This window comes from Heteronotia binoei, chromosome 10, assembly GCF_032191835.1.
Source record: "Heteronotia binoei isolate CCM8104 ecotype False Entrance Well chromosome 10, APGP_CSIRO_Hbin_v1, whole genome shotgun sequence".
NCBI lineage: Eukaryota > Metazoa > Chordata > Lepidosauria > Squamata > Gekkonidae > Heteronotia > Heteronotia binoei.
The window spans coordinates 93,638,981-93,664,811 of NC_083232.1; the positions used below are offsets into that span (position 1 = coordinate 93,638,981).

The 25,831-nt window shown below is 46.3% G+C and overlaps 1 protein-coding gene across 2 annotated transcripts in view; it reads right to left on the reverse strand.

Moving 5' to 3' along the window:
- The window catches only part of DDC (dopa decarboxylase), a 59,901-nt gene that overhangs the window by 4,864 nt on the left and 29,206 nt on the right, over positions 1-25,831 (reverse strand). For both annotated transcript variants that reach the window (XM_060247784.1, XM_060247783.1), the window contains exons 7-13: positions 22,979-23,045; positions 21,209-21,303; positions 15,835-15,902; positions 14,477-14,553; positions 11,684-11,703; positions 9,533-9,631; positions 1,857-1,958 (exon numbers count right to left, since the gene is read on the reverse strand). In XM_060247784.1, the coding sequence (XP_060103767.1) occupies positions 1,857-1,958; positions 9,533-9,631; positions 11,684-11,703; positions 14,477-14,553; positions 15,835-15,902; positions 21,209-21,303; positions 22,979-23,045 (528 nt within the window). The remainder of the gene's footprint in view (positions 1-1,856; positions 1,959-9,532; positions 9,632-11,683; positions 11,704-14,476; positions 14,554-15,834; positions 15,903-21,208; positions 21,304-22,978; positions 23,046-25,831) is intronic.

The window sequence follows — 25,831 nt, forward strand, 5'->3', positions numbered from 1 at the left end:
ATTGGCTACATGAAGGGTGTGTGGCCTAATGTGCAAAGGAGCTCCAGCTAGAATTCCATCCCTGGCTACCTGCATCCCAAAGCCACAAGAGAACCCTAATAACCATTAATAGCAAGGTCTCCCAGGTTCAGAACCACTCATGCAGGGCTTTTTGTGTACAAAAAGTCCAGCAGAAGCTCATTTGCCTATTAGGCCACACCCCCTGACATCACCATTGTTTCACATGGGGCTTTTTTGTAGAAAAAGCCTAGCAGCAACTAGGCTTGCCAATCCCCAGGTCCCAGCGGGGATTCTCCCTCTTTCCCAGGCTCCTTCCTGCCCCCAGTCAGCTGGCCGGGGGGGGGGGAAGCCCCGCCCCCACAGCCACCATGTGACTTTCCACCTCCGGAGGCTTCAGTCTCCGATTGAAAGGCTTCCTCTTGTGATGGTGTGTCTGTGTTACTTTGAAGAAGTTGGCAGCAACTCATGAGTAGAGACGCCAATCCGTCGCTTCAGAGTCACCAGAAACAGTGGGGGGGAGAGAAACGTCTGCTGGGCACTTTATTATTCCCCATTTGGAGATCGATTCTCAAGGGGTATAATGGGGAATTGATCTGGAGGTATCAGGGGCTCTGGGGGGGGGCTGTATTTTGAGGTAGAGGCACCAAATTTTCAATATAGCATCTAGTGCCTCTCCTCAAAACTCCCCCCACGTTTCGAAACGATTGGACCAAGGGGTCCAATTCTACGAGCCCCAAAAGAAAGTGCCCCTATCCTTCGTTATTTCCTATGGAAGGAAGGCATTTAAAAAGGTGTGCGGACCCTTTAAATGTGATGGCCAGAACTCCCTTGGAGTTCAGTTATGCTTGTCACACCTTTGCCCCTGGCTCTGCCCCCAATGTCTCCTGGCTCCACCCCCAAAGTCTCCTGGCTCCACCCCCAAAGTCCCCAGATATTTCTTGAATTGGACTTGGCAACCCTAGCAGGAACTCATTTACATATTAGGCCACACTACCTGACATCACCACTGTTTCATAGCTATCAAATTTCACCTACACATATCCCAAGATATTTATGTACATCATAACTGAGACTGCTTCGGCAGGAGGGTGGGATATAAATCCAATAAAATAAAAGAAAAAATTTGTTCTTTTAATTACTTTAGGGTTTTAATCCTGTACTGATTTATCTCTACTAATTATGCAATCTTGTCCACAGAAGGTATATCCTTTTTTGAATCTCTTATTTTTGTATCACTTCCCTTCTAAGGAATAGTTGGTTTTTAATTGCATTTCTGTACCTATTATATTTTGGTATTACATTGTGTCCTTGGGATGTTGTACTTTACTATTTTTTCAATAAAATTATATTTATGCAAAAAAAAAAAAAAACACCCCAAAAACACCTCAAGCAAGATTTTGGTTTGGACGTGGCGTTACCTGTCCCAGCAAAAGATCTGTGGGATTTCAAAGAAAGCAAAATTGGTTTGCTCGTTAAAGCATTTCAAGGCCGTCTTTTCCCACAATACAAGAGCTCAAGAAGGCTAACAGAATTTCTCATAGCACTTTAACAAACATTTAAGTCACAGATAATTGCTTTTAATTTAAAAAAAGCACCTCAAACATTTAATTGGTGCCAGAATATCAAGATCTCTTCAGTGAATTGCTTCCCCCCTCCCCCGCATTGCTGTAATAAGCCCAAATATTTGTTTGTTGTATAATAATGGCCCCGGGAAGGTATCGAAAGCCCCTTTCAACGCGTTGTTCTCAAATATAGTCTGACTTCCCCATAATTTCAATTCAAAAACATTAAGTACAGTTAGAAACCAAGGTGTTAAATCACAACAGTATCCATAACGTAAGGATCTTCAAGTCTACCTTTAGCCGAAAGCACACCAGCCCCAACACGACATCAGCACAGATCTCAAACCGATCGTCCCGAAGCACCAGCTCCTGAAATTCGTGCGCTAGTTTAACATGCTGAAACGATAAGCAGAAGTTATTTCATCTTCCCATTGCAGATTTCAAATGGACACGGAAGAGCATAACTCTGGTTAGGATTGCAGAGTTACAGAGTCTTACAGAGCGGCGGGGTCGTGGCTTCGAGGTAGAGCATCTGCTTGGCGTGCGGAAGGTCCCAGGTTCAGTCCCCAGCATCTCCCATTAAAAGGACCGGGCAGCAGGTGAGGGGAAAGACCTCTGCCTGAGACCCTGGAGACTCGCTGCCAGGCTGAGTAATACTGACTTTGACCAACGGATAGCCTAATTCAGTATAAGGCAGCTTCATGCGTTTGGCTAGAAAACAGGATTGTCGTGATTTTAGCTGCATCTTCCACAGGGGCCTCTAAGCTTTCTAAAATGCAGCATGCATCCAGCCCATATAATACATTACAGAAAGCCAGCCTTGCAAAGAAACCTGTTAGCTGCGAGGCCCACAATAATGGTGTTTAAACAATTTATTAATAACATATGGTTACAATAATTAATTGTCTCTTTTCTATACTAACCCATATGATATTTCAACCCCCCCTCCCTCCAATATTTGACTTCCCCGAAGTCGTAAATTTAAATTCAATTATAGAGGTACCGCTAACCAATCAAAGTTCAATATTTTTCTTCTCTCATTACTACTAAACAATTGTCCAATGACTTTTTATATTCCATTCTTTCTCCATATATCTTTTAAATTTCTCCCACTCCTTTTTGGATATATCTAAATCATAGTCTTTTAAAGTTTTAGTTAATTTGTCCATCTCACTCCACAATAAAACTTTCACAATCCAGTCCCATTTCTCTGGTATTTTTCCCTGTTTCCACAGCTGCGCATACAATGTCCTAGCAGCTGAGAGCAAGTACCAAATTAAAGTCCTGTCTTCCTTTGGAAATTTTTCTAATTGTAATCCAAGCAAAAAAGTCTCTGCAGTTTTCTTGAAGTCATAACCCAAAATTTTGGAGAGGCCCACAATAATGGTTAGCCTTGCTTTCCCCTGTGTGTTTTTGTGATCGGTTTGTGGCACACCGAAAGCCAACCCACCCACCCCCCAAAAAGAGGTACTCTTGCATTTGATTAGGACTGCCAATCCAACGTTGGGGGAGGGGTCCACCACTTTGGAGGCCCTCCTCCCATTTCAGGGTCATCAGAAAGCAGGGGGGGAGGGAAATTGCTGCTGGGCACTCCATTATTTCCAATGGAGATAGATTCCCATAGTGTATAATGGAAAATTGATCTGTGGGTATCTGGGTTCCAGAGGGGCTGTTTTTTGAGGTAGAGGCACCAATTTTCAGCATAGCATCTGGTACCTCTCATCAAAAATGGGCAATTTTCGCAGCGGAAGATGGTAAGCAGTGGGTTGCCGCAGGGCTCAGTATTGGGTCCTATGCTCTTTAACTTGTTCATTAATGACTTGGAGTTGGGAGTAAGCAGTGAAGTGGCCAAGTTTGCAGATGACACTAAATTGTTCAGGGTGGTGAGAACCAGAGAGGATTGTGAGGCACTCCAAAGGGATCTGCTGAGGCTGGGTGAGTGGGCGTCAACGTGGCAGATGAGGTTCAATGTGGCCAAGTGCAAAGTAATGCACATTGGGGCCAAAAATCCTAGCTATGAATACAAGTTGATGGGGGTGTGAACTGGCAGAGACTGACCAAGAGAGAGATCTTGGGGTCGGGATAGATAACTCACTGAAAATGTCGAGACTGTGTGATTGCAATAAAAAAGGCCAACGCCATGCTGGGAATTATTAGGAAGGGAATTGAAAACAAATCAGCCAGTATCATAATGCCCCTGTATAAATCGATGGTGCAGTCTCATTTGGAGTACTGTGTGCAGTTCTGGTCGCCGCACCTCAAAAAGGATATTATAGCATTGGAGAAAGTCCAGAAAAGGGCAACTTGAAAGATTAAAGGGTTGGGACGCTTTCCCTATTAAGAAAAGTTAAAGCACTTGAGACTCTTTAGCTTGGAGAAACGTCGACTGCGGAGTGACATGATAGAGGTTTACAAGATTATGCATGGGATAGAGAAGGTAGAGAAAGAAGTACTTTTCTCCTCTTCTCACAATACAAGAACTCGTGGGCATTTAATGAAATTGCTGAGCAGTCGGGTTAGAATGGATAAAAGGAAGTACTTCTTTACCAAAAGGGTGATTAACATGTGGAACTCACTGCCAACGGAGGTGGTGGCGGCTACAAACATAGCCAGCTTCAAGAGGGGATTGGATAAAAATATGGAGCAGAGGTCCATCAGTGGCTATTAAGCACAATTTATTGTTGGAACTCTCTGTCTGGGGCTGTGATGCTTTGTATTCTTGGTGCTTGGGGGGCAGGGCGCAGTGGAAGGGCTTCTAGCCCCACTGGTGGATCTCTTTGATGGCACTTGGGGGTTTTTTGGCCCCTGTGTGACACACAGTGTTGGACTGGATGGGCCATTGGCCTGATCCAACAGGGCTTCTCTTATGTTCTTTTGTGACACAGAGTGTTGGACTGGATGGGCCACTGGCCTGATCCAACATGGCTTCTCTTATGTTCTTATGTGACTCAGAGTGTTGGACTGGATGGGCCATTGGCCTGATCCAACATGGCTTCTCTTATGTTCTTATGTGACTCAGAGTGTTGGACTGGATGGGCCATTGGCCTGATCCAACATGGCTTCTCTTATGTTCTTATGTGACTCAGAGTGTTGGACTGGATGGGCCATTGGCCTGATCCAACATGGCTTCTCTTATGTTCTTATGTGACACAGAGTGTTGGACTGGATGGGCCATTGGCCTGATCCAACATGGCTTCTCTTATGTTCTTATGTGACTCAGAGTGTTGGACTGGATGGGCCATTGGCCTGATCCAACAGGGCTTCTCTTATGTTCTTATGTGACACAGAGTGTTGGACTGGATGGGCCATTGGCCTGATCCAACATGGCTTCTCTTATGTTCTTATGTGACACAGAGTGTTGGACTGGATGGGCCATTGGCCTGATCCAACATGGCTTCTCTTATGTTCTTATGTGACTCAGAGTGTTGGACTGGATGGGCCATTGGCCTGATCCAACAGGGCTTCTCTTATGTTCTTATGTGACACAGAGTGTTGGACTGGATGGGCCATTGGCCTGATCCAACAGGGCTTCTCTTATGTTCTTATGTGACACAGAGTGTTGGACTGGATGGGCCATTGGCCTGATCCAACATGGCTTCTCTTATGTTATGTTAAAACACCTCCCCGCAAGTTTCAAAAAGATTGGAATAGGGGGTCCAATTCTATGACCCCCCCCCCCCAAGAAGGTGCCCCTATCCTCCATTATTTCCTATGGAAGGAAAGCATTTAAAGGATCACGGTCCCTTTAAAATGCAACTGCCAGAACTCCTCTTGGAGTTCAGTCGTCCTTATCACACCCTTGCTCTTGGCTCCACCCCCAAAGTCCCCAGATGTTTCTTGAGTTCGACTTGGCAACCCTACGTTTGATAGAGCTGCACATGAATGATGCTTGTGCAATATTAGATGCCCAGTAAGGGTGGAAAGTGCTGACAAGACTCTGTAGCGTTTTCAAGGCAAGGAAGTGGTTTGCCGTTGCCTGCCTCTGCATAGGAGACCCTGGACTTCCTTGGTCGTCTCTCATCCAAGTACTCATTACGGCCGACGCTGTAAAGCTTCCACAATCTGATGAGATCAGAGTATCCAGGGCAGGGGCTATTAGATTAGTATGTTATAAATCCTGAAGCTTGATTCAATCTTAGAATGGCAACATTTCCGCTATTTTTAATGTATTTTTTTTTTAACTCCTAGAATGTTAGCTACAAGAATTTCAGTATTTGATTCCCTATATTAATTTGCTCGGGAAATCCAGATTGCTACAAATACCCAAATTGACTGATTCTGTATTATCGCAGCCGAGTATTTAAAGCACAAAGAAGGAAATCTTATGAAAACGTTCTAATTTCTCTGCATTCTTGCATTTGTTTTATACAGTAATGCCGTCTGACAATTTAAAGGAGTGTTATTTTTCTAAAAAGGTCAAGGTAGTCCCCTGAGCAAGCACCAGTCGTTTCCGATTCTGTGGTGATGTTGCTTTCACAATAGGTACCATCAAGTTTTTCCCTCCCAAATGGCTAGACTGTCCATAGAGTTCCCCGGAAACACCTAGAACAGCCTTACACAGCGTTGCTGGCGCAGTGACATCACTTCTGGGTGATGTCATCACACCGGTGATGTAGGGGGAGGTTCCCCCCACCGGTCCAATGTGCAAGCACCAGTCGTTTCCGACTCTGGGGTGACGTTGCATCACACCGTTTTCATGGCAGACTTTTTACGGGGTGGTTTGCCATTGCCTTCCCCAGTCATCTACGCTTCCCACCCCCCCAGTAAGCTGGGTCCTCATTTTACCGACCTCAGAAGGAAGGAAAGCTGAGTCAACCTCGAGCTGGCTACCTGAAAACCCAGCTTCTGCTGGAGATCGAACTCGGGTCTTGAGCAGAGCTGAGGACTGCAATACTGCAGCTTGTAATACCTATAATGAGCAGTATTTAATAAAGCCACTAGAGGGCACCAAGGACTTTTCATTTCACAGCATAGGCTTTCTCCATAGAGTGCACTGGCTATGCGTGTTGACCTGGGAGCTAATCCTGTTTTATTCAATGAAATGTAACATCCAAGGAAGCAGCCATAACTCTTTTGCTGAATAATGGTTAAGATCAGCAGTAGAGTTGCCCTGGGAGAACGAATCGCAACCATACTGGTTAATTTATATGATCTTGTCATGCATTTAGGATTTTTGCAGCTCGAAGAAGCTTGTGCGAAACGAGGGTTCCAGTACGACCTTGTTCTTTTCAACCTTTTGGATTGCTGGCTGCATAGATTGAGAGACTTTGATCATCTGCCCAACTATTTCACCAGGATTCCTTGGAATGAACTGAGCAATGATTGCTATAAAGACCGGATTGATTCTTGGTGAACACGTTCCCTATTTTGCTAAGGACTAATCGAATGGTCTTTCATGAACTAATATATGCTTTTGTATTCTTGTATTGTTTAGTGAGTTTGTTGGTTGTACAGAGGCTGGTTTTCACAGAAAGCCTTGTGCTTTTGATTTCTCTGCCTATAATTGCTGTGATTCTTTTTGTGGGTTGCACAATCTCCAGGAGGGGGCTGGAGATCCTCCAGACTGACAGCTGACCTCCAAATGACCAAGACTAAAGGAAATTGCAACGTCAGAAGGTGGGGTCTACGGAATTATTTCCTGGCTGGGCTCCCTCCCGGCCCCAAACTCCACCCCAGGCTCCACCCCAAGCATTCAGATATTGTTTCTTGTGAACACAAGAACATGAGAAGCCATATTGGATCAGGCCAACGGCCCATCCGGCCCAACACTCTGTGTCACACAGTGGCCAAAAAAAACAAGTGCCATCATGAGGTCCATCAGTGGGGCCAGGACACTAGAAGCCCTCCTACTGTTGCCCCTCCCAAGAATACAGAACATCACTGCCCCAGACATAAGAACATAAGAGAAGCCATGTTGGATCAGGTCAATGGCCCATCCAGTACAACACTCAGTCTTTCACACTGGCCAAAAACCCCCTGTGCAATCAGTAGGTCCATCAGTGGGGCCAGGACACTCGAAGCCCTCCCACTGTTACCCCTCCCAAGCACCAAGAATGCAGAGCATCACTGCCCCAGTCAGAGAGTTCCAACAATACACTGTGGCTAATAGCCACTGATGGACCTCTTCTCCTTATGTTGATCCAATCCCCTCTTGGAGGTGTCTATGCTGGCAGCCGTCACCACCTCCGGTGGCAGTGAGTTCCATGTGTTAATCACCCTTTGTGATATAGAGTGGAGGGCATTTCTCTGTGGAAACCATGGCCATTTTCACATACATGCAGGAGGGAGGGCCCAGCCCCTTTTCAAGCCATAGATCGATATAGTTTTACAGCGTGTGCTCATTTTCAAGGTAGGGGGAGAAGGGATGGTCCTCTGATGAGGACGGCACCTTTGCTCAGAAAACCCAATCAAACTGGGGCAAATCTGTAAGAAAAGAAATAATATGGCAGCTGGAAGACTGCAGAGGGTTTGGGGGGGGGGGTCATTTTAGTAGAAAAAGATGTGCCGGAGCTCATTAGCACAACTAATGCTAATTGCCAGAAGGTGGACTAAACGATATGAGCTCAGCATCAACTTCACAATGCTTCTTGTATTATAATTGCCATAAGAAAACCTTACTCCCATCATACTTTTTAAATGACTTCCTCCTATGTGGCCACATAGGAGGGATGGTGGCTCAGGGGTAGAGCATCTGCTTGGGAAGCAGAAGGTCCCAGGTTCAATCCCTGGCATCTCCAAAAAAGGGTCCAGGCAAATAGGTGTGAAAAACCTCAGCTTGAGACCCTGGAGAGCCGCTGCCAGCCTGAGAAGACAATACTGGCTGTGATGGACCGAGGGTCTGACTCAGTAGAAGGCAGCTTCATATGTTCATGTTCATATGTTCACAGTGGCATGATGAAGATTTCCATCTGTCTGCTTTAGTCTATGCGGCTATTACATTAAGAAAGTTTGGGCCACCCCTGCTCTATGGCATTATACCCCACCGAAATCCCTCCCCTCCCCAAATCTCACCCTTCTCAGACTCCACTGCCAAAATGTCCAGGTATTTTCTAACCTGGAGCTGTCAAACTAATCTCAGAGTCCCAGGAGTGGAATTCTAGCAGGAGTTCCTTTGCATATCTGGCCACACACACCCTGATGTAGCCAATCCTTCAACAGCTTACAAAAAAGAGCCTTGTAAGCTCTTGGAGGATTGGCTACATCAGGGGTGTGTGGCCTAAAATGCAAAGGAGCCCCTGCTAGAATTCCAAGCTCTTGGAGGATTGGCTACATCAAAGGTGTGTGGCCTAATACGCAAAGGAGCTCTTGCTAGAATTCCAAGCTCTTGGAGGATTGGCTACATCAAAGGTGTGTGGCCTAATATGCAAAGGAGCTCTTGCTAGAATTCCAAGCTCTTGGAGGATTGGCTACATCAGGGGTGTGTGGCCTAAAATGCAAAGGAGCCCCTGCTAGAATTCCAAGCTCTTGGAGGATTGGCTACATCAGGGGTGTGTGGGCTAATACGCAAAGGAGCTCTTGCTAGAATTCCAAGCTCTTGGAGGATTGGCTACATCAGGGGTGTGTGGCCTAATATGCAAAGGAGCTCTTGCTAGAATTCCAAGCTCTTGGAGGATGGGCTACATCAGGGGTGTGTGGCCTAATATGCAAAGGAGCGCCTGCTAGAATTCCAAGCTCTTGGAGGATTGGCTGCATCAGGGGTGTGTGGCCTAATATGCAAAGGAGCTCTTGCTAGAATTCCATCCCTGGAGAGTTCCATACAAAGTTGGTGGGCCACATTCCTCGAGACCACCTGTTCCAGAGCCCAGCTCTGCAGTAAGCACACTGTCTTGAGCTTTTCAAAAATAATTACTTGAATATTTGCGGTTTTAGACAAGCCTGGATGTCCGTCAGATTACAGACACAAATAGGCACAAAATCCTCTTCTTTTGACATTCCGTCCAAGAACCCAGCAACAAAGTAAACCTGCTCACCTTCCGGATGTATTCCTGGAGTCCCTTCACACCATACATTCGAAACACAAACCACATCTTCAAGGAACGGAACCGCCGACCCAGCGGGATCTGCCAGTGCTGGAGATAAAAGCACAAACTGTTAGTTGTAGCACAGGAAGCTACTGCACACACACACACACACACACACACACACACATAGCTCCAAGGCTCTTTTTCTAGTAGGAGCTTCTCTGCATAGTAGGCCACACCCCCTTTTGTAGCCAATCCTCCTGGAGCTTACAGGAGGCCCTGTATGAAGAGCCCGGTAAGCTCTTGGAGGATTGAGTACATCAGGGGGGCGTGGCCTAGGGTTGCCAATCACCAGGTGGGGGCAGGGAATCCCCTGGTTTGGAGGCCCTCCCCCCGCTTCAGGGTCATCAGAAAGCGGGGGAAGGGGAGGGAAATGTCTGCTGGGAACTCTGTTATTCCCTATAGAGATTTATTCTCATAGAAAATCATGGAGAATTGATCCACAGGTATCTGGGGCTCTGGGGGGGGGCTGTTTTTTGGGGTAGAGGCACCAAATTTTCAGTATAGCATCTAGTGCCTCTCCCCAAAATACCCCCCGGTTTCAAAAAGATTGGACCAGGGGGTCCAATTCTATGAGCCCCAAAAGAAGGTGCCCCTATCCTTCATTATTTCCTATGGAAGGAAGGAATTGAAAAGGTGTGCCGTCCCTTTAAATGTGATGGCCAGAACTCCCTTTGTAGTTCAATTATGCTTGTCACAGCCTTGATCTTTGCTCCACCCCTAATGTCTGGCCATCACATTTAAAGGGATAGCACACCTTTTTAAATGTCTTCCTTCTATTGGAAATAATGAAGGATAGGGGCACCTTCTATTGGGGCTCATAGAATTGGACCCCCTGTTCCAATCGTTTTGAAACTTGGGGGGTACTTTGTGGAGAGGTACTAGATACTATACTGAAAATTTAGTGCCTCTACCTCAAAAAACAGCTCCCCCAGAGCCCCCGAAACCTCCAGATCAATTCCCCGTTATACCCTGAGAATCGATCTCCACATAGGGAATAATGAAGTGCTCAGCAGACATTTCCCTCTTCTTCCTCCCTTCCCCCCGTTTCTGGTGAGTCTGAAGCAGGGGATTGACCTCTCTACTCACGAGTTGCTGCCAACTTCTTCACAGCAACACAGACACACCATCCCAAGAGGAAGCCTTTCAATTGGAGACTGAAGCCTCCGGAGGTGCAAAGCACATGGTCCTCTGGGGGCGGAGCTTCCCCTGCCGGCCAGCTGACTGGGGCGGGAAGGAGCCTGGGAAAGCAGAAGAACTCCTGCTGGGACCTGGGGATTGGCAAGCCTAACGGCAGCCATCTTCAAGTATTGAAGGGCTGTCATAGAGAGGACGAAGTGGGGTTGTTTTCTGTCGCCTCAGAAGATCTGTTCAGAACCAACGGATTAAATCAAGAGTTTTCAAAACGGTTTCACAGTGGAACAAGCTTCCTCAGGAGGTGGCGGGCTCTCCTTCTTTGGAAGGGTTTAAGCAGAGGGTAGATGGTCATGTGACAGCAATGTGGATTCTGTGAATTGAGGCATATTGTGAGAGGGAGGGCAGGTAGAGGTGAGCCTGTGCTTGTCTCTTGTGGCCCATTCTTATATGTTCAGGGTCATACCAATTGCCACTTCAGGGTTAGGAAAGAATTTCCCTCCAGGCCAGATTGATCCAGGCATTCTGGAGTTTTGTTTTGTCTTCCTCTGGGCAGACCGTATGGGGCAGTGGGGGGGGGGAGGGGGAGTAGCTATTAATTTCCTGCATTGTGCAAAGGGTTGCGTTTGATGACTCTTGGGATCCAGCTCTGTGTTTCTAGAAGGTGTCACTGGGAACATTAGACTTACCCATACCATAGGCCTTTATTGGCATTAATATAAGAATACAGTATACTTTAAAACCAACAGTAACACTATAGAATATAATAAAACCTTAAAAAAAACCAGCAAAAGTTAAATGACATAAAATAGCTGTGGGCTATGCATGAGTAAAAGCCTCTCTGATTTGGATCGCAGCCTGTAAAAAGCAAGCAACGTGAGTAGTGACAGAGTTGTGTTTCCCGTGGAGTAAAAAGCGGACCTTGGCATTGTCAGAAAGGCCTTGATGGTCGGAGAGCAGACTTACCCTATAATCTGTGATCAGTCCTGCAAGTAAAAAATAAAAAGAGAACGTGATAACATGTATAAACATATCGTCTTTAGCAGGAGCCGTTTCATAGAAGCAAGAGTCGTTTCATAGAAAAAGAGGTGCTGGAGCTCATTAGCACAACTCCTTTGCATATGCCGCACACTCCTGACATCATCAGAAGGGGTTAGGCCTGCTAAACCCCCAGAACTCCTGCCCGGGAAGTTCCCAACCCACCGGCCCACATTGGGCTGGCAGGGGGAACCTCTCCCTACGTCATCAGTGCGATGACATCCCCCGGAAGTGACATCATCACGCCAGCAACTGTGTGCAGTGGACACTCTAGGCATTTCCAGGAAAACTCTATGGTTTTCCCAGGCACTCTAGCCATTTGGGAGGAGAAAATCTATGGTACATCAAGTTTTTCCCTCCCAAATGGCTAGACCGTTCATAGAGTTTTCCCGGAAACACCTAGAACAGCCTTACGCAGCATTGCTGGCGCAATGACATCACTTCTGGGTGATGTCATCACGCCGGTGACGTAGGGGGAGGTTCCCCCCACCGGCCCAATGTGCAAGCACCAGTCGTTTCTGACTCTGGGGTGACGTTGCATCACGGCGTTTTCATGGCAGACTTTTTACGGGGTGGTTTGCCGTTGCCTTCCCCAGTCATCTGCACTTTCTCCCAAGCAAGCTGGGTCCTCATTTGACCGACCTGGGAAGAATAGAAGGCTGAGTCAACCTTGAGCCGGCTACCTGAACCCAGCTTCTGCCGGGATCAAACTCAAGTTGTGAACAGAGAGCTCGGACTGCAGTACTGCAGCTTTACCACTCTGCACCACGGGGCTCCCCATCGATACCCTGTGGCTAATAGGCACTGATGGACCTCTGCTCCAGATGTTTCTCTAGTCCCTTCTTGAGGCTGTCTATGCAGCCACCACTTCCTGCAGCATAATTACATGTTACCAAAATGGGCTTCTAATGATCTACTCGTACTGTCTTGGAAACAAGCTGTGGGGCATCATACCATCAGCGATTAGTCCTTGCTACCATGATTATAAGCTTTACACTTCCATCTCCGGGGTTGCTTGGATGCGCTAGCGCATGGAGCATCTATTATACGGTCTAAAGTAGCATCCTCCCAGGGCTGCTGAATGACCCTTATCTTTGGGCTGCCAGGAAGTCAAGTGCAATTCCCCTGACGCGAGGACGCAAATTGACACAAAATTATAGTTCCAGACAAAATATGGATTTGTAGCCCTCTCCTAAGCGGCGTTAATTGCTAGGCAATTGCTAGGCATGGGCAGGATGACAACCTCCAGCCCCACACACTTTGGTTTGGAATGACAAAAAAAAAAATGGCTTTCAACACGGTAACTTTGTCAGATTCTCTCGCATCTAAAATCAGATCCAGCCGCCATACCCAGGAAATCCCTCTGGTTTTGTAGGCGCTTTCTATCTCTTGTCACACGGTACAGATGGAAGGGAACCGTTACTGGAGGGACTGGGCTGAATTAAGCACTAGCCTTTTTTTCCTAGGGCAAGGAGGTATTTACAAGAAATGCGCAAGGTCAGATAGGCACAGGGTTGCTTTTATATCAAAAGAGACTAATGGCCCATCTGAGTTATTGAGGAGGAGGAGCAGGGCTTTTTCTGTTGCAGGAACTCCTTTGCATATTAGGCTACACATCCCTGATGTAGCCAATCCTCCAGGAACTTACAGGGCTCTTCTTACAGGGCCCACTATAAGCTCCAAGAAGATTGACGACATCAGGAGGTGTGGCCTAATATGCAAAGGAGTTCCTGCTACAGAAAAAACCCTGATGATGATGACGACGACAACAGCAATGATACACCCCAAGTACTCATGGAATTTACAGTGTAATACAGACTGTGTTACACTGAGGCACTTACGATCCAAATCAACTATGCTGGCTGGGCCCATCTGCCCCTATAAACCAGGAGTCCCCTGGGCAGGGGTAAATTCTAGCAGGAGCTCCTTTGCATATTAGGCCACACCTCCCAGATGTAGCCAATCCTCCAAGAGCTTACAAAAAAGAGCCTTGTAAGCTCTTGGAGGATTGGCTACATCAGGGGGGAGTGTCCTAATATGTAAATAAGCTCCTGCTAGAATTCCACCCCTGCCCCTGGGTATATACTTTAGTGTGCACACACACATGTATCTGAAGAAGTGTGTATGCTTATACCCAGGGGTAGAATTCTAGCAGGAGCTCCTTTGCATATTAGGCCACACAACTCTGATGTAGCCAATCCTCCAAGAACTTACAAAAAAGAGCCTTGTAAACTCTTGGAGGATTGGCTACATCAGGGATGTGTGGCCTAATATGCAAAGGAGCCCCTGCTAGAATTCCACCCCTGCTTATATCCAGAATTAAACTTGGACAGTTTTCAAGGGGCCACTAGACTCAAACTTTGTTCTATAAACATTTCTGTCTTTTATCGGGGTTATAATCCTCTGACTCAATGTAGAACTCAGGGATTATTCTAAGAGTGCAGTGCTCGGTGCTGATTTCTTTGAACTTTTTCTCAAACAGGAAAAGAAAAACTACACTTGCATGGCTGGCTACCATCTCTTTTTAAGAAAGAAAAGAGGAAGGTGAAAAAGCTGATCCTGTAAATATATAAGTATTGAGTAGAAAGGAGGGTGCAAATAATAAGGAAAAGTAGTATCGTTTTGAAAAGGTTAAATTTATTTTAAAAATTAAATAAGCACTGGCAGTCAAAAATTATTTTCAAGTTAGGGCACCCATGATATGATTTAAAGGTTTTTTACCTGATTCTTGATGGTCATGCTTCAGGTACACAGGGTCTATCTTGAAGGCACAGGTTAAATCTGTTCTCTTCTTCACCCTGAACAAACATGGAAGGCAAATAGTTTGCCAGTGCCTCTCTTTACCTCAGAATTCAGAAACTTAAGTGGTGGATAGAAGTGAGGCAGCAATTCTAATCCATTTGATTGGTAAATGAGTGAACTAAAACTCTTACGGCAGATAAAAATTCTACACAGGATACAATTGAAGGGCCCACCACCATCCACCTCACATAGACATAGTACCAGATTTTATGATTATTATTTATTTATTATTATTTATTTATTACATTTGGCTTATATCCCGCCCTCTCCGCAAGCGGACTCAGGGCGGCTCACAGTATCATCTACACAATTAAACCAATAAAATATATAAAACCATAATTTACATTTTCCAGTTTAAAAGCATATTACAATTACAAATTTGAAACCATTATATAGTGCTGAATCCATATATTATAAGCGGTGTTAAATTCCAAGCAGTGATCACCGGATTTCTATGTGATGTCCGGTGGCAGAATAGCTTTTTCTCATATCCATAATAAGCATATTTTTGGTAGTTTTGCCCTACAATATATTTCTGCTGTAATAAACTTGGGCCACAAGACACACCTACATAATAAGAATATAAGAGAAGCCATGTTGGAATTCTGCTGTTCCATCTCCCTGATAATTCTCCTATAATGGCTGCCAGATTGGAACAAACCATTGAGGCAGCGGGCAATGAGGTACATGAGAAGTCATGTTGGATCAGGCTAATGGCCCATTCTAGTCCAACACTCTCTCACACAGTGGCCAAAAATAGTTGCCATCAGGAGGTCCACTAGTGGGGCCAGGACACTAGAAGCCCTCCCACTGTTGCCCCCCCAAGCACCAAGAATACAGAGCATCTCTGCCCCAAGCACAGAGTTCCATCTATTCCCTGTGACTAATAGCCACTGATGGACCTTTGCTCCAGATGTTTATCCAATCCCCTCTTGAAGCCAGCTATGCTTGCAGCTGCCACCACCTCCTGTGGCAGTGAATTCCATGTGTTAAGCACCTTTTGGGTGAAAAAATACTTCCTTTTATCTGTTCTAACCTGACTGCTAAGCAATTTCATTGAGTGCCCACGAGTTCTCGTATTGTGAGAAAGAGGGAAAAGTACTTTCTCTACCTTCTCTATCCCATGCATACTCTCGTAAATGTCTGTCTTATATTACCAGAACCTAGGCTTTAACCGTCCTCCCAAACACACACTTTCTGCAAAAGGAACATGGAGACCAGGGGTTGTAAGAAACACCGTACAAGGAGATTGCTGAATTGGTTTCATCCTTGCTTACCACATAGTAGAACAGTCAAAGTTCACCAGAAGCCATTTGTGTGGGTTGAAGTTAAACGAATCTGCAAACTGAAAAAATTAGAGAGTTTGGCTTTTTTTTTTTAATTGCATGTTTTTCAGTGGTGTGGGGAGGCATTCTTGGTCAAATGTCTGAATATTATCTTGTAAAATTTAACATTCACCCAGCATTAGTCTTCTTTTAGGCATCATAAAATTCTTATGTTGCTACCAATCAGCATCAAACGGCTCTAGGGTTTCCAAGTCCATTTCAAGAAATATCTGGGGTCTTTGGGGGTGGAGCCGGGAGACTTTGGGGGTGGAGCCAGGAGATTTTGGGGGTGGAACCAGGAGCAAGGTTGTGACAAGCACAGCTGAACTCCAAAGAGAGTTCTGGCCATTGCACTTAAAGGGACTGCACACCTTTTAAATGCCTTCCCTTCATTAGAAATAATGGAGTATGGGAGCATCTACTTTGGGGCTCATAAAATTGGACCTCGTGGCCCAATTGTTTTGAAACTTGGAGGGTATTTTGAAGCGAGGCACTGGATGCTATGCTGGAAATTTGGTGCCTCTACCTCAAAAAACAGGCCACCGCATAGCCCCAAATACCTGTGGATCAATTCTCTATTATACCCTATGGGAATTGGTCTCCATAGGGAATAATGGAGTGCCCAGCAGACATTTCCCTCTCCCCCTCCCACTTTCTGATGACCGTGAAGTGGGGGGGGGGGCCTCTAAACCGGGAGATCTCCTGCCCCCAACCTGGGGGTTGGCAACTCTAAAAGGCTCACATTCGCATTGTATGAAACGGCTTTGGACTAACTTCTCAGGCCAAGAGCTAAGGAGCCATTCTTCTTGTTCCACATGCCCAAGAGCGTCGGAGTCAAGCATGCATGTTTTGAACAACAGCCAGCCTGACTACTCATCATTCTGCAAGGCAAATGGGTTTTGAAACTGAGCGGGATTACCGCAGGGTTGCCCTCAGGGTGGAATTCTAGCAGGAGCTCCTTTGCATATTAGGCCACACACCCCTGCTGTAGCCAATCCTCCAAGAGCTTACAAAACAGAGCCTTGTAAGCTCTTGGGAGACTGGCTACATCAGGGGGGTGAGGCCTAATATGCAAAGGAGCTCCTGCTAGAATTCCACTCCTGGTTGCCCTCCTCCAGGTAGCACCCAGAGATCTCTCGCTTTTACAACTGATCTCCAGATGACAATCAGTTCCCCTGGAGAAAATGGTTGCTTTGGAGGGTGGGTTATGTGGCAGTTTACCTGGTTGAGGTCCTTCCCCTCCCCAAGCCCCGCCTTCCACTGAGGAAGGCAGAGTTTGGGGACTGAAGAGACTTCAATGAGGTCTAATTCCGCAGAGTCCACCACCAGAAGTGGACGTTTCCCTCAGGTGAACTGATCTCTATCATCTGGAGATCAGTTGTAATCTCAGGAGTCCCCAGCGATCATCTGGGAGCTGGTAAACCTAGCTTGCACCCAGTATGTAACGCTCATCTTGCACCCAGCTATAACGCTCATCTCTGCTCTCCACCTTTTATTGGAGAGGCACGGTTATCCACTGCTTCTACACAGCAACAATGCTGTTTCATAGACTCACTGCAACAGAGCATACGTACTGCTCAATTTGGGGGGGGGTTTCTTTCCCCATTCCCTCTCACCTGCCATCCCCACCACCAACCCTGAGGGAGCCAGTTTGGTGTAGTAGTTAAGTGCGCGGACTCTTATCTGGGAGAACCGGGTTTGTTTCCCCACTCCTCCACTTACAGCGGCTGGAATGGCCTTGGGTCAGCCATCGCTCTGGCAGAACTGTCCTTGAAAGGGCAGCTGCTGCGAGAGCTCTCTCACACCCGCCTACCTCACAGGGTGTCTGTTGGGTGGGAGGAAGGTAAAGGAGATTGTGAGCCACTCTGAGATCCGGAGTGGAGGGCAGGAAATAAATCCAGTATCATCTTCTTCTTTTTAGCCAGGGTTTTGTTTTAATGGCGGTGCAAAGTACCATTAAGTCACAGCTGACCTGACCGCCCCAGAGGGTTTTCAAGGCAAGTAATGTTCAGAGGAGGTTTCCTGTGGCCTGCCCGGATTTTCTTGGAGATTTCCCATCCAAGTGCTAACCAGGGCTGACCCTGCTTAGCTGCTGAGATCGGGTTAGCCTGGGCCACCCAGCTGCACGACAGGAAGAAGACAAATATATCAAGGCAGGAAAAAGGCTTAAAGCCCCTTCCAAGTTTGCAACTGACTTAGGCTGCTTTTGAACATATGAAGCTGCCTTATACTGAACCAGACCCTTGGTCCATCAAAGTCAGTATTGTCTTCTCAGACTGGCAGCGGCTCTCCAGGGTCTCAAGCTGAGGTTTTTTTACACCTATTTGCCTGGACCCTTTTTTGGAGATGCCAGGGATTGAACCTGGGACCTTCTGCTTCCCAAGCAGATGCTCTACCACTGAGCCACCGTTTCTGAAAGTGATGAGGTAAAGAGAGAGCAAAGGAAATTGTGTTTCATTTTGTTATAAAACACCTGGTGGTGCTGTATAGCAGGATGTAGCTAAACCAAGGTCAAAGAGTTATGCAGCAGGATGCTTTGCTTAGCCAAGTAGATAAGGGCTTACATTCTATGCTTCGGAACTAAGAAACAAAAGTAAAAATGAGGCAAAAGTAAGAAAATGAAACTTGAGGTTTAACGGCCGTAAAAGCGCCAAGGGAGAGGAAATGGGGAGGGGGAAAACACGGGGTGCACGCGTGATAGAGTGTACACGATAGGACAAATAGATTGTGAGCCTGTAGGCTAATTGGTCCACGGAGCCAAACTAGGCGGGACAAGATAGGCTTAAAATTAGCTGCACTGCGATGCAGACTTTGGATTTTTGGGTGGGTTTATTCGCCCTGATTTCCCCGTGCTTTGCAAACCATGCAATAAAACGCTTGCTTCTCAGACCCACTCGTCCAGAACTCCTTTCTTTCAATAGATTGGCCTTAATGGCACCGAGTTCTGGAACCCCAGACCAGTGGTGGACTCGGTCTAAAAATATTGGTTGCCAGGAGACATAGAGGGCCCACCCACAACAACGCTAGCATTTAATTTTTGTAAGAAAGAAACGAAAATTTTCAAAAAAAAAATACATGGGGAAAAAAGGTACAATTAAAACTTTTGCCAAATATATATTAGTAATTACAGTGTGCATATATTGTACATAGGGTTGCCAAGTCCAATTCAAGAAATAGCTGGGGACTTTGGAGGTGGAGCCAGGAGACTTTGGGGGTGTAGCCAGGAGCAAGGCTGTGGCAAGCATCATTGAACTCCAGAGGGAGTTCTGGCCATCACATTTAAAGGGACTGCACCCCTTTTAAATCCTTCCATAGGAAATAATGAAGGATAGGAACACCTTCTTTGGGGGCTTATAGAATTGGACCCCCTGGTCCAATCTTTTTGAAACTTGGGGGGTATTTCGGGGAGAGGTTCTGGATGCTATATCAAAAATTTGGTGCCTCTGACTCAACAAACAGCCCCCCCCAGAGTCCCAGATACCCGTGGATCAATTCTCCATTATTTTCTATGGGAATCAGTCTCCATAGGGAATAATAAAGTTCCCAGCAGACATTTCCCTCCCCTCCCCCCCTTTTCTGATGACCCTGAAGGGGGGGGAGGGCCTCCAAACCGGGGGATCCCCTGCCCCCACCTGGGGATTGGCAACCCTACTTGTACATATTACTGGCAGTATACAGTAGATGCTAAATGTCAATGCAGATGGCATTTCCTCCAGGGGAGCTGGTCTCTGCCAGCTGGAGATCAGCTGGAAAAGCGGGAGATCCCCAGGCCCCACCTGGAGGCTGGCAACCCTAAACACAATGTATATTTTAGTTGCATTACAGTAATAATACTGGAACTTCTATTATATTTTCAAGCTACTAAAAGGTCATTAACATTTTTAACATATTGCCTAATGTTTAAGAGGGCCCACTTGCCATCGGGCAAGCTGACACCCTGACTAGTCTGCCACTGCCCCAGACTTTTCTCTGCTTTCCAGAGAACACCTAGAAACGACATAGGCTTCCCTGTCAAGTTCTTTGGCGAGAATAAGTTCAGAGAGGTGGAAAAACCCCATACGGCTAACGCAAGAAATCTATTCAGGCCCCGTTGAATGGTTGCTATGCTGGAAGACGCTAGGCCACATTGGTGAAGGGGTGATTCATTTCCTTCAGGAGCCAATAAAAACCCACACCGGAAATTGCAGGAACGCTTTGTTTGCTGATAAAAAAAAAATGAAAAAGAGGGATGCTTTATTGGTTGGGGCTTTTTCTCCCCACGTTTTCTTTATCAGCCCCCGCCCAGCGGTGCTCTTCTAGGCTTTGGCTTTCGCCAAACAGTCATATTTCCTCTCTCCTGACATGGAAGATGAGGAGTCATCCAGTGATCCGGAGAGAGAGTCAGGAAATTACACTGCCCTTATCTGAGCAAGCGCTCCGGCTAGCGAGCTGTCAAACTGCTTGGCATATTGGGAAAAGAAAATCAACAGAATATTTTTAAACTGTTGCACGTAATAGGTTGGATAGAACATCACTCTCTCATTCTGTAACAAATATTATCCTTTTAAAAAAAGACCTATGGTACTTGCTTTTCAGAACCCATGCAGCTGAGAACGGTTTATCTTCATAGACACCCCAAGGGAGGAGCTGAATTTCTCTGACCACTTCATTACTAGGGTTGTCAACAATATTCCCTCTAACCTGTGGTGGTGATGATGAAGATATGGGATTTATATCCCACCCTCCACTCTGAGTCTCAGAGTGGCTCACAATCTCCTTTATCTTCCTCCCCCACAACAGACACCCTGTGAGGTGGGTGGGACTGAGAGGACTCTCCCAGCAGCTGCCCTTTCAAGGACAACCTCTGCCAGAGCTATGGCTGACCCAAGGCCGTTCTAGCAGGTGCAAATGGAGGAGTGGGGAATCAAACCCGGTTCTCCCAGATAAGAGTCCACACTCTTAACCACTACACCATCTGGCTGTTTTTAGCAGCTTTGCAACTGCTTTTTTTCCTCTCTGTGTTTTTCAGTGCGGATCAATTGAACCAGGAAAAAATTGGGATTTCTGAAAAATCCTGGATCATAATACTCTACTGGTACTTTGATCTGCTTTTTCCCCCCCAGGAATCCCAAATTTTTCTTGAGTCCAATAGCCCTGCACATTCCTACATGCAGAAAAGAATAACCTCAAGCATCAGGAACACATGAGCAACAGAAAGGAGAATGCAGGAAAGTCCTTATATGCATCCCTTAATGTCTGTAATTCTCTTTTTCTTTCCATCTCTATAGCTTAGGGAGGAACTAAACTCCCAATGATTTCATTTTGATTTTGGAGGACTATTCCTTACTTCAACTCCATCGAGAAGGTAGCGAAATTCAGGGCAGACGAATGCACTCCCAGCGTAGGCAGCGTCAATATGCATCCACATATTCTCAGCATTACCTATAAAGAGGGGAAATACTGTGAACGATATTCGCTTAACTGAATTATCAGCAATACGTCTGTTTGTTTCTTAAACTGTCTTTCTGTTTGTTTGTTTGTTTGTTTGTTTGTTTGTAATCTGACACCAGGAATCACAAAACTGAGAAACCCATAGGAGAACATTTTAACCTTGCAAAACATTCAATGGGTGACCTCAAAGTTGCTGTTTAGCTGCAAAGGAACTTCAAGAACAGAATGCAGAGGGAAATTGCTGAATTGCAAATTATTATAAAACTTGGAACAAACACCTCCCCAGGACTGAATACAGATACTGGGTTTTTTTAATCAGGGGTATTGGTTTTTATGTTTATATGTGTGTTACATGTTTAACTCAAACCTCTGAGAAACCTATGCCCTCATTTTAACCCAGAGCTAACATTAGAACAGACTCTAATTAATTGCACTTCACATCCAGGATACTTAATGGGTTTAGTTACATGGACATTTAGTATTCCAACTTAATTACCTTTTGTTGTTGTTTCAGCCCAGTTAACACAAACTCACAAACACCAGACCCCAACTTGTGACTCTTTTAATCTGCTAAAAAAATATTTCCATGACTCTGCATGCTAACTCACTGCCCAGTGCCCACTTTCTCTATATTTAGGTCTGCTTGCAATTCCATACTATTGTCTGATGAAGTGTGTTTTTTCTACAAGAAAAGCCCAGCAGGAACTCATTTGAATATTAGGCCATACCCCTGATGTCACCATTGTTTCACACGGGGCTCTTTTGTAGAAAAAGCCCAACAGTAACCATTTGCATATTAGGCCACACCCCTTGACATCAAGCCAGCCGGAACTGCGTTCTTGTGCGTTCCTGCTCAAAAAAAGCCCTGCTTCTAGCACACGAAAGCTGACATCCTGAATAAAACTTTGTTGGTCTTAAAGGTGCCATTTGACCCTTGCTTTGTTTGTTAAACTTTGTATTGCATCCTAATGTAGCTAATCTGAAATGTCCGGAAGCAACTGAGACGTGAGAGTGGGGAATCACCAGACCGAGGTATTCAGCAAATGCAGACCCCACCTGCACGGTGCAACGAAGTCCTATTGAAACTCAAAACCACATCCTAAGAACACTTCAGTGTGGGAGCAATCCACACTGACTACAATGGGATTTACCTCTGAGTAGACCTGCTTGGGATTGATCCTGCAGAGCAGGGCTCCCCAACATGGCGATTGCGGGCCTTCTGGTGCCTGCCAAAACATCTTTTGGCACCCACCAATTGGTTTTAGAAAGCGAGCCCGGAAAAAACATGGAATCAACCCTGGTCTGCTTTTACCAGCAGTGGCTTTCTGGGATCTTAGGAGCGTTTTTCACACCACCTACTGCTTGATCTTTTTGACTGGGGATCGAACCTGTGACCTCCTGCGTGCCAAGCAGATGCACAACCACTGAGCCAAGCCCCTCTAGAGCAGGTGTCCTGGCAGTTTAGGGAAAGATGTGGAGATGGATGCAGCACATGAGCAATAAGCCAACATTTATTGCATGAAAGCAGCTCAGGAGGGCTCGGAAAGTCTGCATGTGCCTTTGCAAAGATGTCAAGAATCCACCCGGAGGCCTCGCTTGGAAACAGAGGAGCAGCTACTCTGCACAAGCATGGGAATAGGTACGCAGGTAAAATCAGCAGACTTACAAATCGGCCCCAGTTCCAGGAGTTTGTCGAAAGAGCAGCACGTCGTGGTTCCAAGCGTTGCGCAAAACTGCAGAGCCAAAAACAAAAAGCCAAAACTGAAAAAATAAATCCAATTGAGTCAGAGTTGCAATAACCATGACTAAAGAGACGTGAGGACCTAGGGAGTATAATAACAACCAGGGGTTTTTCTTTTGAGCACGAACACAGTTCTGACTGGCTTGGCATCAGGGGGTGTGGCCTAATACGCAAATGAGTTCCTACTAGTCTTTTTTCCTACAAAAAACCCCGTGTGAAACAATGGTGATGTCAGGGGGTGTGGCCTAATATGCAAATGAGCTCCTGAGTTTATTATAAGTGCTCTAGAACAACAAGTAAGAGCCCCATGATGCAGAGTGTTAAAACTGCAGTACTGCAGCCTGAACTCTGCTCACGACCTGAGTTCGATCCCGGAGGAAGCTGGGTTTTCAGGTAGCCGGCTCAGGTTGACTCAGCCTTCCATCCTTCCGAGGTCCGTCAAATGAGTCCCCAGCTTGCTGGGGGGAAAGTGTAGATGACTGGGAAAGGCAATGGCAAACCACCCCGTAAAAAGTCTGCCGTGAAAACATTGTGAAAGCAGCGTCACCCCAGAGTCAAAAACGACTGGTGCTTGCACACTTTTTTTTTTAGAACAAGTGGGTAGTAAAACATTTAGTGCACAGTGCGTAAAGAAACTGGCCAATTTGCTTGAAACTCTATGGTTCCACACAGGGACACTCTAGCAATTTGGGAGAGAACTCTCTAGTACCATAAAGTTTTCCCCCAAATTGATAGAGCATCCCCACACAAACCAGAGTTTCAAGTGAATTCCTAGAGAATCCCACGTGACGTGCCCGGCACGATACATCTCTTCCAGGTGATGGCACTATTTTGCATGGCAACGGGATCTTTGGGGGGCAGGGATCTCCCCCGGCGGCCTCCTCCCTGCCAGCGGGTTGGGGCCCACCAAACCGGGGGGATCCCCCACCCCCAGCGGAGCCCTAACCCCTTGGCAGGCTTCTCCCTGCCCTCTAGGTTGCACTAGGCCTCAGATCATGACCCAAGGTCACACCAACCAGCTGCAAGTGGAGGAGTGGGGAATCAAACCCGGTTCTTCCAGATTAGAGTCCGCGCACTTAACCACTACGCCAAACTGGCTCTCCAGGTGGACTGATTTCTACCACCTAGAGACCAGCTGTAACCGCTGGAGATCTCAAGACACCACCTGGAAGCCAGGCAACCAGAAAAGAGTCACACGGGGTGTGGAACTGAAGAAAAAGCGTGGGTACCGTGTACCATTGACTCCTGTGATAGAGTTAATCCTTGACAAACCAATACAAAAATAATAGAAATTGTGTCCAAAAATATTATATTTTTATTCATTCATTTATTTATTTATTTTATATCCCACCCTCCCCACCGAAGCAGGCTCTGGGCGGCTCACAATATAAAATCACAACAAACAATTAAAATCAATACATATTATAACATTACACTTTCAGTAGTTAAAAACAGACCGAATTAATTTGGCGCTAATCTTTTCGATATTATATGTTTTTGAGTGGCGACGGTATTTCTTCAGATTTGCTACGATACAGGCTCCTCGTCAGTTGAACGCCAACCGGAAGAGAGCAGTCTCATAGGCCTTGGAGAACTGGACAAGGTTCTGGAGAAGGTTTCTGAAATTGATTCTTGAAAGTACTGCAATGATATGCTTTTTGAGAGCGGAAGTTGATTTGTAAAGTGCATAAGCAATGGCTTAGATAAAGCTTACAGCGAAACAGGGGAAAATAGACCGGTTTTGCGTGTCAGCTTTTTTTCCCTTATGGGAACTAATTTTTGACCTTGAAACATTTTTTCATACACTTGTGGTTGCGACTGACCACTTAAGAAATAAATATAATATTTTTGGAAAACAATTTCTATAATTTTTGCATTGGTTCGTCAAGGATTCAAGAGCCCCGTGGCCCAGAGTGGTAAAGCTGCGGTACTGCAGTCGGAGCCCTCTGCTCATGACCTGAGTTCGATCCCAACGGAAGCTGGTTCAGGTAGCTGGCTCCAGGTTGGCGCAGCCTTCCATCCTTCCGAGGCCGGTCAGATGAGTCCCCAGCTTGCTGGGGGGGAAAGTATAATGACTGGGGAAGGCAATGGCAAACCACTCTGTAAAAAGTCTGCCATGAAAACGTTGTGAAAGCAACGTCACCCCAGAGTCGGAAACGACTGGTGCTTGCACAGGGGACCTTTCTTTTCCTTTCCTTGTCAAGGATTAACTCTGTCACAGGAATCAGTGGTACACAGTGCCTATGCTTGTTCTTCAGTACCACCTGGAGGCTGGCAACCCCACTTCAGGCCCTCCAAGGGAAGCTGTGTGTACGTGAGGAAGGTCAGCTGTATTCCATTCTGGAGCTGTCTAAGTGGCTTCAACCCTCCCCCCCCCATCAATTCCCAAAAGCTATTTCAGCTCGCAGCGTCTGGTGGCCTTTGGGAAAGGGGGAAAGGGAGGTGCTCCTCATATGCTTTGCCAGGCCTGGCCAATAACTCTAACCCAATTTGTGACCCCTATTAGAGCCCCGTAATCACATTGGGAGCAGGGACGGGCGGCCTCTTGCAAATGGAGCTGACAGCCCAGAAGAGCCCCCAGGGCACGCTCTCCCTCAGACAGTGGCCTTTCAATACAGCACTGATGCTGGTTCTGGATGTGAGAGAGCCAGATGTCTGCGTCAGGCAGGAAAGAGCCTTTGCCCCAACGCAGGGCTTGGTCTGCACATCAGTGAGGGCCCATCGCTGGACAGAGTAAGCACCGTTGCATCCTAAGTCGAGCCGCCAACCTCCAAGCGG